The sequence below is a fragment of the Myxocyprinus asiaticus genome, chromosome 22 (genome assembly GCF_019703515.2).
Source record: "Myxocyprinus asiaticus isolate MX2 ecotype Aquarium Trade chromosome 22, UBuf_Myxa_2, whole genome shotgun sequence".
NCBI classification, from domain to species: domain Eukaryota; kingdom Metazoa; phylum Chordata; class Actinopteri; order Cypriniformes; family Catostomidae; genus Myxocyprinus; species Myxocyprinus asiaticus.
Genome location: NC_059365.1, coordinates 3,865,451 through 3,877,157, shown reverse-complemented (window position 1 = coordinate 3,877,157; position 11,707 = coordinate 3,865,451). Strand labels below are relative to the sequence as shown.

General features: G+C 36.8%; 1 protein-coding gene across 2 annotated transcripts; it reads left to right on the top strand.

The window, feature by feature from the left end:
• The first annotated feature begins 256 nt into the window (after nt 1-256).
• Nucleotides 257-11,469, top strand: tcof1 (treacle ribosome biogenesis factor 1). Of its 2 annotated transcripts, none has more exons than XM_051650287.1 (9): nt 257-473; nt 1,031-1,086; nt 1,172-1,221; nt 1,687-1,797; nt 2,003-2,052; nt 2,135-2,321; nt 4,118-5,680; nt 5,798-5,884; nt 10,977-11,469. In XM_051650287.1, exons 1-8 carry the CDS (start codon nt 357-359, stop codon nt 5,833-5,835), a joined length of 2,172 nt encoding a protein of 723 aa, XP_051506247.1. In that variant the 5' UTR covers nt 257-356; the 3' UTR covers nt 5,836-5,884; nt 10,977-11,469. The 2 variants fall into 2 exon arrangements, with proteins under 2 accessions (XP_051506247.1, XP_051506246.1); XM_051650286.1 differs by having other exon boundaries at nt 2,129-2,321.
• Nucleotides 11,470-11,707: the final 238 nt, after the last annotated feature.

Below are 11,707 nucleotides of genomic sequence, written 5' to 3'. Positions count from 1 at the left end.
TTATAATATTTTATATATGTTCATATTTTATAAACTTTGTAGTTTTAAAAATATGTTATAATAGCCGTACAATACTAAAATGATATTATTAATATATAAAATTATTATTATTATTATTATATTATTATTATAATCACTATTTTTACTAAACTATTTTCGTAATCCCGCTAAAATATCTCACTTAGAAGAACTACATTTCCAAGACAAATAAGAAGGGAAAAACTACATTTCCCATAGTGCAGCGGTGAGAGTGAACGCATGCGCGTACTGTGGCAGGAGGCTAGCGGAAACATAAATATGCAACAAAGTTTTTTCCTAATTTTCACTCGTAATTTATTTTATAACTGTAAGTAATCATGACGTCAAAGGTTACAGACGCCTCTCAAGACGAGTTGATCAATTTAATATATCGGCATTTAAAGGACAACGGTTACAAGAAAGCTGCCAACGTGCTGAGAAAGCACGCGCCCCAGGTTCATATACGCGTATGCATGCTTGTGTGCGCGAGTGCATGCTCTGCTGTGTAGATCGAGAGTGGCTGTTGCTTATTGCATGCATTTTATAAACATGGCAATAGATGTCAAAATAAAGGATGTAATCAATGGATGTAATCGTATGCATTTAGATCACCTGTTTAGTGTGTATTACTAGGCATAAATGATATGCATGCAACATAAATATACTCTACCACTGTAGAAATATGCATGCATTAGATGTACATGGCAACGTTAAATGTAAAGCATTTTAAACTGCTGCATTAGAGCAAATGAACGTCATTTGTCAGTGACCCTGACTAGTACTAGAAGCACTAAATAAGTGATCTGAATGTATAGGAGTAGATCCATTGTCACTAATGCAACAGTTCAAAATACTTTATTTCTACCTGAGCATTACTTATAAGAGGCCACAGTGTTTTTAAGTTCTGTTGCATTTCAGTCAATGTTAAACATTCATCCCAGTGGTCAATGCTGCATATCTGGATACGTTGAATTTTTGTATTATATGTGTTTTACGTGACTTTCAATTGCAGGTTGAAACTGAGGAAGTGAAAGCCTCCTTAAGTGAGATCTTTAAGGAGTGGGCAAGGTAAAATGTGCGTCTAATGTATTGTGGGATGTTTTGAAACTTTTTCCAAAGTAACTAATTTATAGCTTTTGCTTTTTTTCTCAAGTAAAAGGAATGAAGGCTTGGATGATGAAGACGTTCCTCTTCTGCCTTCAGGTATGTAACTACTATTCATCAGAAGCTTCACGGGTGAAATCTGAGATTACCGTGCAGGAATGTGCCAAAAAAAAATAAAAAAAAATGCATGTTTTGGTAAAAATCAAACGTGTGTGCGCCGCCACTTATTGATTCATTTCCATTGTTAGTAGTCAAAGACAGACATATATTGGCCTGGCCAATTAATCGGCTGATATTTGGCCATCATGTAGCCGATAGCTTTGTCAGTGGATGCACATTTTCATATGTTTTAGTGAATTTTGATTTAATATTGTGAAATGACATGTTCATTTAATAATTTTTTTGTATGTCTCTGTTTTTGCTATGAATAAATTAAATGATGTAGCTTACATATTAGCATTATATGGGCCACCATGCTCATTATTGGCATCAGCCATTAAAAAACTCATATTGGTTGAGCGCTAGTTGTAAGTAGTGACCAACTGAAACTTTCCAAATCCGCAGGCATTCAGACTTCTGAACTGCAGAGTCCAGCAAAGAATAAGACAACCTCTTCAGCTGTAAGAAAGTCCTGCAAGAAACACAACACAACTGGAAACACAGCTCCCTCTGATGGTAACTGTCAGTAGTCACGGTTGTAATATCATGTTTTCATGGAATAGTTTGTGTTTACGCACAAGATGCAGACACCTAGAGTGACTTGCAATAGACCATTTCCAGAGTCGGCAGCCATCCTCCTGTTTCGAGGACTTTCGCTTGCACATTGCACGCTGACTATTGTTGTCTAATTTTGTTTATTTGTGTTTTTGTGCATGGAAAGCTGTTGATACGAACAGCAAGAAAACTTCAGGATCACGGAGCAAATCACAGGTATTAGAGCTATTCTGAATATTTAAACTTGATTGAGTCGCCAAACGAAAGTCTTCTGACATCTTCATCTCCACAGAAACAGAAGAAAAAAGAAACAGTGACGATACCAAAGACAGGAAAAACGTCCACTTCACAAGCTTCTAAAAGTAAAACTGCTGCTGTTTCTGTGCCTCCGTTTGTCTCCTCCGCTCCAGCGAATGATTTCGACTCTGATTCTGATGCCAGTTTAGATGTGGAGAAATGGAGGAAACTGGTCACACAGTTAACAGGTGAGACACACTTTATAAATGTGAATCAATCTAAACTTTATTGAAGCGTCAGAATTAAAAATAGGTGGGTGAATCTCACAAAATCTGTCAAGAACATATCTGGGTCATATTTCACCCCAAAAAAAGAAATACATTTTGCATTAAGGAAATGAAGCCTGTATCTAGTAACATTATTTTAATTAAACACATTTTACTTCATAATTCTCATTACCATAATGCAAAAAAACAAAACAAAAAATGACTGTAATGTAAAATAAGTGTATATTATTTAAATAGTTATTTCAGTGTTAAATTTGTGTATTTATTGCAATACTTGTGTATATTGCATGCCTTGTTTATAATGTATATCTTCTATAGCTGGGATTTTCAAACTGGGGTCCGGGGGCCACAAGGGGGTGCTAGTTGGTCCGCAGAAAATTTTTATTTAAAAAAAAAAAGGGTAAAAATATTTAAATCATTCTGAAATCATTACATTAATCATGATTTTTTTTTATTATTGTATTGACAGCCATAGTAAGAAATAAAAAACAAATAAATTGGCGTGTAATTTCATATTTTATGGAAAAAACAAAAAATAATTATAAGACTTTTTGTAAGAAATAAGGGTTGTAATACACTATTCTCTGTAAAGCTGCTTTACAGCAATATTTATTGTAAACATTTACACAATTATTTATATACTGCTTTTTTCACAATAAATTTAAATATTTAAAATAAAATATTTTTTAAATTGAATTGAATTGAAGATTTTTCTCTTCGGGTTTATACATCTAACATTACTCCAGCATAAGAAAGATACACTGTCAACTCAATAAGAAGTAAATATTTTCCAAAAAAATACTTTAATAATTTTTTTATTAATTTAGTACAATGACAATATAAAATCCAATTATTTAAAGGTGCTGTAAGCTATGCAAAAAAATGTCCTACTTCCTGAGAGATATTACTGAAATAGGTATTGTAAGATATCTCACCAGTCTCTGTGACCGCACTAGACTCTGTAAACAGCAAACAAAATTGTGTCCGCAAGCTGCGGACAATGGCGCTTTCAGCCGGTCAATCATTTTGCGTGTTCTCATAGTGTTGTAGTTGCAGTGAATTATTGAGACTTACTGCCATTTTTAAGCCATGTTGTTCATAACAGTTGTCAGTTGAGGGCGCTATTTTGCTGCTGTTGTTTTTAACAACTGTTTCTGCTCATGTCCATCTCAATAAAGCTCATTTGTTATCTTTGGAGTGCGGGGTTTTGGAAAGAGGGGGCGTGGCCAATCCAACTGCTCAGTCTCATGGAGATAGAATGGCTTAAATTGCTTACCGCACCTTTAAGTTTGCAAACAAGAATCTTTATAATATCATGTTTGCTACTTTTTTTAACACAGGGGGTCCCTCGCAAGGGGATCATTAAATTTGGGGGTCCTTGGCATTAAAAAGTTTGAAAACCCTGTTCTATTGTACTATTTCCTAATGTGCTGTATTTATTGTAATATTGTGTGCACTGTGAGTACTTTACTGTGTGTTTGTATTGCTGCTAATGCATCTGTCTGTCTGTCTGTCTATCTGTCTGTCTGTCTATCTGTCTGTCTGTCTGTCTATCTGTCTGTCTGTCTATCTATCTAAAAATAAATACTGTTACAGTAGTGAAAAGTAAACAAAAAACATGTTTCATTGTCTTTATGCTAAATATAACTTCTTATTTTTCATGAAATCTATGTTTTTTTGTTTTTTGTAAGAATCAACCGGGTATATGATTAGTAAAGTTTGTTTGGGAGAGTGATCAAAACATTGTGTGTTACCAGATACTGATGTAGCGAAGATGAATGTCCTCTCAAACTTTGATGAATCTCCTGTCTCCTCACCTGGGAAGTCCACAGAAAAGGGAAAGACGACAAAGGCAACAAAATCTAAAAAAGAGGGAGACCCAACTAAGAATGTCAAGTCCAAGATGCCAACCAAGATATCAAGAGCTAAAGCTGCTAACATTCCTGTAAAGACTGATGCAGCTAAGACACTTTCAAAAAAGTCTAAAGACAAGACGGCTGCTGCTGTATCTGGGCTTCCTGAAGTTAAGACACCATCCAAAAAGGCTGGAGATAAGAAAAGCAGTAATATCTCAGGTCATGATGTGGTTGAAACGTCAAAGACAAATGAAGCTAATACTGAAAAACTAGCCGTACATGATGAAACAAATGGACTTTTGAAAGCTGACAAGATAGCCACTCCATCTAAAAGGACTAAAGTAGTTGGTGGATCAGACTCTGAAAGCTATTGGACTCCAAAAAAAGTTAAATTTAAAATATCGAGCAGTCTTTCTGAGCAAGTAGAGACCCCTGAAATAGCTGCCTCTGGAACCTCAGAAACCAGTACCTCTGAAACTCCATCTAAAAAGGCCAAGAAAAAGAAATCAGAAATCCTGTCTGATGCCGATAATGTTGAAGCTCCTAAAAAAAATGTCAATAGTCTGTCAAATACAAAAAAAGTTGCTACAAATGCTAGCAAGCTTGCGCAAGCTAACTGTGAAGACGCCAACCCAACGATTGATGATGCCCTTCTCAAGTCTGACCAATCAGAGATGCCATTAAAGAAATTAAAAGATAAGAAGTCTAAAAAAGTGAAAACTAAGAAAAAAAAAAGTCTTGCTGAACCTGACAAAGCAGCAACATCTGAGAAAGCTGACGTCTTTCAAGAATCCGTTAACCCTGAAACTCTATCTAAAAAGGCCAAGAAAAAGAAATTAGAAATCCAGTCTGAATCTGATAAGGTTGAAACTCCTAAAAGAACCGAAGATAGTCTCTCAAATAGCAAAGAAGTTATTAAAGAGGTTAAGAAAGTAAAAAATGCTCGCATGCCTTCGCAAACTAACTGTGAAGATGCTAACTCTGCGGTTGATGACATCCACCGGAAGTCAGACCAATCAGAGACGCCGTCAACGAAAGTGAAAGACGAGAAGTCTAAAAGTGTTGAAGAGCCTGTTTATGTTGAGACTCCTAAGAAGGTTAATGCTACGAAAACAGAAAGTCTTGCTGAACTTGACAAAGAAAGAACATCTGAGAAAGCTGATGTCCTTCAAGAATTAGTTAACCCTCAAACTCCATCTAAAAAATCCAAACTTAAGGCTGTTAAAGACCTCTCAGAGTATATACCAGGTTTGAGTAATGAGGTAGCTTCTAATCAAGATCTAAAGACTCGATCCAAAACAAGAAAACACAAACAGGTAGACCCTATTGACGTCCTGGCGCCTGAAGAGGCCACGCCGGGGAAAAAGAAAAAGAAAAACACAGATGGTGAAAATGTTGAGGTTCTTCAGACAGCACCAGAAGAAGCAGCTTCTGTTACTGTAGAAACCAGCCAGAAGAAAAAGAGTGCGTGATTGATGCTCAAACTTGGTCGTTTTTACCCATAACCAATATTGCTAAAAACCAATATTTTACTGCATATTTCAATGTGTGCGTATGTTCTCTTTCAAAAATTATGTACAGAAAAAAAGAAAGAAGAGGAGACACGAGCAAATCACTGATGATTCTCCTGTATGTTCTCCAGCTGAGGAGGTGGTAGTTCACAAAAAGGTAAAATTGGTATATATACAGTAGCAAGAAAAAGTATGTGAACCCTTTGGAATTACCTGTCTTAAAATCACAATGAACAAACACAATCTGTTTGATTTAATAACACACAATTAATTGTATTGTTTTGTACATATTTAGTAAATAATCCAAACATTCACAGTGTAGGTTGGAAAAAGTATGTGAACCCCTAGGCTAATGATGTCTACAAAAGCTAATTAGAGTCAGGAGTTGGCAAACCTGGCATCCAATTAATTAAATGAGATTGGAGGTGTGGGTTAGAGATACTTTGACTTATAAAAAGCACTCAAACATTTTGAGTTTGCTATTCACATGAAGCATCTGCTGACGTGGACCATACCTCGTTAAAAAGAGATCTCGGAAGACCTACGATCAAGAATTGTTGCTTTGCATAGAGCTGGTAAGGGTTACAGAGTTATCTCAAAGAGTTTAGATATTCATCTGTCCACAGTTTGACAAATAGTCTATAAATGGAGACTATTTAGTACTATGGCTACTCTCCCTAGAAGTGGCCGTCCAGCCAAGATGACTCAAAGGACACACCGCAGAATGCTCAATGAGGTAAGAAACAACCTTACAGTGACAGCTAAAGACTTGAAGGAATCATTGGAACTGGTTAACATCTCTGTTCACAATTGCAGCCGCCCAAGCAAATGTATGCGTTTGGCATGTTAAAAGTGCTAACGCGCATGCGTTATATGTGCATGTGAATTTTTTTTCACATTTATCGTATTGTGTGACCATTTGGAGTCAGGCTCCTCTGTCAGTTATCAAACCAATAGTGTTTTTATATAAACAAGATTTAAAAATAATGGATCAGAAGGCAATGAGAAAAGGGGAATTACTACGAGGGGTGCAACAAGTCATAATTGTAGCATACCAAGACGTAAAACAGCCTTAGGACAAGTCTTCATTCTCAGTAAAAGGTGTACAGTTATGGAATAATTTACCAATAGAAATTAAAAGACAAACAGATTTGAAAAGATTCAATAAAACTATTTAGACAATGCCAATTTTGTGAACATTGATGGTTTTATTTAGTGTTAATACTATTGGTTATTTTACTGTGTATTTATATTGTGTACTATATAGTGTATTTCATATTTTATGATTGTTAGATTTATTTAGTTTTCAGAAAAAGTCTAAACAAGGACAGGTGCTGCAAATTAGCTATTAGCTAGAAGCAAGTATATAGAGCATCTGCTGCTCAAAACTTGTGTGGCAGTGTTATTCTGTATTGTCCCTGTCAAATAATCCAATAAATTAAGAAAAATACTCTCCTCGTCTGACACGTGAATGTTTCACGTGACTGTGTCGCGCGCTGTCTCTGGAGCTCCGAAGTGCGCGCGAATCCAGCAGACTTTCCGATATTTGTGCTCCAGACAAAAGGAGAGCTCAGAGTGGGATCACTTGCGCTACTCAATCATTTTTGACCCAGGAAAACTCCAAATGGAGAACAAAATCTCCACAGAACGTGACAAATCGCAAACAGGTCAAGAAAATGAAGAGGAGCTTGTTATTAAAACAGGTGCAACATGGTGTACAGAGCGGAAAAATGTAATCTGCAGACTGTGTCGCACGACGATATAATCACTTTTAACACAAGCAATCAGTTTCACCACTTTAAAATGAGGCACGCAAAAGAATATTATGAAAGCCAAAAGATGAACTCTGCATTAATTGTCATTTACTTATTTATTTTGCAAGAAGTTATATTTATTTCATATTTATATTCTTCAAGAAGTGTTTATTTTCATAGAAAGTGTTCTACTTATGTTTTATTTTCTTTGTCGCATGTGTATAATAATGCGTTTATAATAATAATAATAATCAACAAGATTTTAAACAGAAATGTGGCATACTTAGCATTTTGGTAAGGTTGATTTATGAAAACAAGTTGATTTTGTATATATTTATTTATTTACTTTGACATCGTTTGTCTTGTTCCAATTAAAGAGGAAGTCGTTTTAATTTACAAGTATTTAATTCACTGACTGGAGTTCCAAAAATAGGCATTACAATATGGTTATTTAATATATAAACCAATTTTTTTTTATAGATTTTCCAGAAAACTTTTACTATATTGTGATGTATATCATTATCATGATATAAGATTTTGGTCATATCGCCCTGTTGTTTGTGTGTTGTTAGCTTAAACACATTGTGTTTGTCTATAATTGTGACGTTGTTGAAGATGAGATCACATTTTATGACCAATTAATGAAGAAAACCAGCTAATTCCAAAGGGTTCACATACTTTTTTCTTGGCACTGTATATTTTTGATTGCATGTTCAGAATGGCATTGTTACCTATTCCCTTTATTTGTACCTATATTCATTTTGAAGGCGGTTGCTAGATAGGGGTGTCCTTTGAAGGCAGCAGTTAACCGAGTGTCCGCAATTTAGAATTAGCTTTGTTTAAATGAGACAGCCTTCGTAGGACAAATGGAAACAGAACGTATCGTGGTTGCTATGACAGCACTCATCGTTCTCAACCTGCAGAGCGCTCTGAGTGTGAAGGGAATCTAAGATAAACCTTATGTATATTTTACTCCAGTCTTCAGAGGTACTTTGTAATTAACATTACTTGCATTTGAACATATTTTCGGGTAAATCTGCGTTATTTTTTTTTTTTTAGAGAAATTATGTACATTTCCATTGACGCGAAGAATTGTGGGTTGTGAGTGTCAATGGAGGATACACCTCTAGCATCCTCCTAATTCAAGTGAAAGAAGGTTGCATTCAAAAGCTGCATTCGGAGTGCTTTTCTGAAACGAGACAGTCTCTTTGACGTATGTGGCCGATAAATGCCACTGTGACTCCTCTTTAGTTAATATGAGACACTCACTGAACTGCCACTATTCTTAAAGAGACGGTACAGTTTTAGCTCTTGTAAATACTTCTAATAGTACTAATTATGCATTCAAATTATAAATATGTAAAAACATGTATATACTGTATATATATATACACCAATCAGCCACAACATTAAAACCACCTGCCTAATATCGTGTGGGTCCTCCTCGTGCCGCCAAAATCAGCTCTGACCCATCGAAGCATGGACTCCACAAGACCTCTGAAGGTGTCCTGTGTTATCTGGCACCAAGATGTTAGCAGCAGATCCTTTAAGTCCTGTAAGTTGCAAGGTGGGGTCTCCATGGATCGGACTTGTTGGTCCAGCACATCCCATAGATGCTCAATCAGATTGAGATCTGGGGAATTTGGAGGCAAAGTCAACACCCTGAACTATTTGTCATGTTCCTCAAACCATTCCTGAACATTTTTTGCAGTGTGGCAGGGCGCATTATCCTGCTGAAAGAGGCCACTGCCATCAGGGAATACCGTTGCTATGAAGGGGTGTACGTGGTCTGCAATTATCTTTAGGTAGGTGGAACGTGTCAAAGTAACATCCACATGGATTCCAGGGCCCAAGGTTTCCCAGCAGAACATTGCCCAGAGCATCACACTGCCACCCCCAGCTTGCCTTCTTCACATGGTGCATCCTGCTGCCATCTCTTCCCCAGGTAAATGACGCTCATGCACCCGGCTGTCCACATGATCTAAAAGAAAACATGATTCATCAGACTAGGCCACCTTCTTACATTGATCCATGGTCCAGTTCTGACACTCACATGCCCATTGTAGGCACTTCGGCGGTGGACAGGGGTCAGCATGGCACTCTGTGATGCACTGTGTGTTCTGACACCTTTCTATCATGGCAAGCATTACGTTTTTCAGCAGTTTTTGCCAAAGTAGCTGTTCTGTGGGATCGGACCAGATGGGCTAGCCTTCGCTCCCCACGTGCATCAATGAGCCTTGGGCGCCCATGACCCTGCTGCCAGTTCACCGGTTGTCCTTCCTTGGACCACTTTTGGTAGGTACTAACCACTGCATACCGGGAACACCCCACAAGACCTGCTGTTTTGGAGATGCTCTGACCCAGTCATCTAGCCATCACAATTTGGCCCTTGTCAAAGTCGCTCAAATCCTTACACTTGCCCATTTGTCCTGCTTCCAACACATGAAATTCAAGAACTGACTGTTCACTTGCTGCCTAATATCCCACCCCTTGACAGGTGCCATTGTAACGAGATAATCGGTGTTATTCACTTCACCTGTCAGTGGTTTTAATGTTGTAGCTGATCGGTGTGTGTGTGTGTGTGTGTATGTGTGTATATATATATATTTAGAACTGTCAGAATTAACGCGTTAACGCATGCGATTAATTAAAGTTTAACACGTTAATTTTTCTTAATCATAATTAACACATTTACCATTAATACAGCAAAAACACTGGTGTGAAGGGTGGAACCTTTGTAACGTGTCCACCCAGTGTCATTACACTGATGCACACACCAAAACACACACACACAACAGCGCTTCCCTTTCAGTGATAAAATTATGGCGAAGGGAGCTCTTATGCAACAAAACAAGCTCAGATGGGACTTGTGACAGAAATCAAGTATTTTTTAGCCTATGTAAGTAGCATTTTAATTACCACAGAATCAAGTCATGTCTTTACTATCACTAAAACGCAGAATGAGACGTTTTGTGTGCAAGCGCTTTTCATGTGGAGTTCAAAGTGCCCCTTGACATTGGTGTTGCCGCCCTGGTGCGAATCATGAATGCGGCCTCACAATTGCTGTAGCAAAGCGGATAGCCACAGTCTTCTGCCAGATAGTGGAGGATGAGAGTTTAATATATTTAACGCCTGTTGCAATAAAAATGCAAACTATGCGGGGACTAGTTCTTTCAATAAGTCAAACTCCCACTTCGACTTTGGGGAAACATTTAATGTTACTTGAATTGGTGCTATTTTTGTGCATTTCTATCTTTATACTGTAGAAGACTTTGTTTGGAAAATGTTAATAAAGCATTATATTGTTACGAATATCTTTGATGTATGCAAAATGGACATTATAACTGAAATATACCCAAATGTATCTGAATCTAAATTGGAATCAAATCAAATTGAGAGGAAATCTGTATCAATATCCAGCCCTGCTGTAATAAGACTCAGTAAGATTGGAAGTACTGAGAGAAAAAGACTTGTAAATGCTCTTTTATTGTACAGAACAAGAAGTCTTCCATAGAGAAACGGCTCAGTAGTGCTGAAGCTCAGGGATTTGACGGCACAGAACAGATGTAATGGTTCTTCATCTCACTGTGGAACACATCTTGAATTATAACTTAACCTGAAGGCATGTTCTGTCCCTACAGTGGGCGGATTGTATGGGTGTGTGTACATATGAATGTCTGTTTTTGTATTTTTTATATTTTTATGGAAGAAAATCTTTATTATTCTTTTTGTGTTGTTTGATTTATATTTGCTAACAGAGTTTTATGTCTTATTTATTTTTTTTATTTTTTTTAGAAAAAAATATCATGAGACCCAGTGGTCATAAAATCGTGCTCTGTTATATTTATTTTGGTCATCTGACAAGTTTTCATCATGCATATTTTTTTTAAAGACGTATATAAAACATTAATGAACCACAATACTTTAGAAATGTTCTTGTGTGATATCTGTTTAAAAAAAAACACTTGGGACAATTAAAAAAATCTATGTTGTCATTAATTGTGTTTGCCATGTTTTCCACATCTCAATGCATTGGGATTTGAAATACACAGCTAGTTTTGACACACAGAATGAGCTGCAGAGATAACTGTAATGAACTCCTTGTAGCCTAAGGTTTTCACAGTGGTAAATATCCAAATAACCATGGTACTATGGTATTTCAGTGTTGTTAATGTTACTGCCTCCAAACCAACCAATGGCTGAGGATGTCAAATTAGACTGTCAGT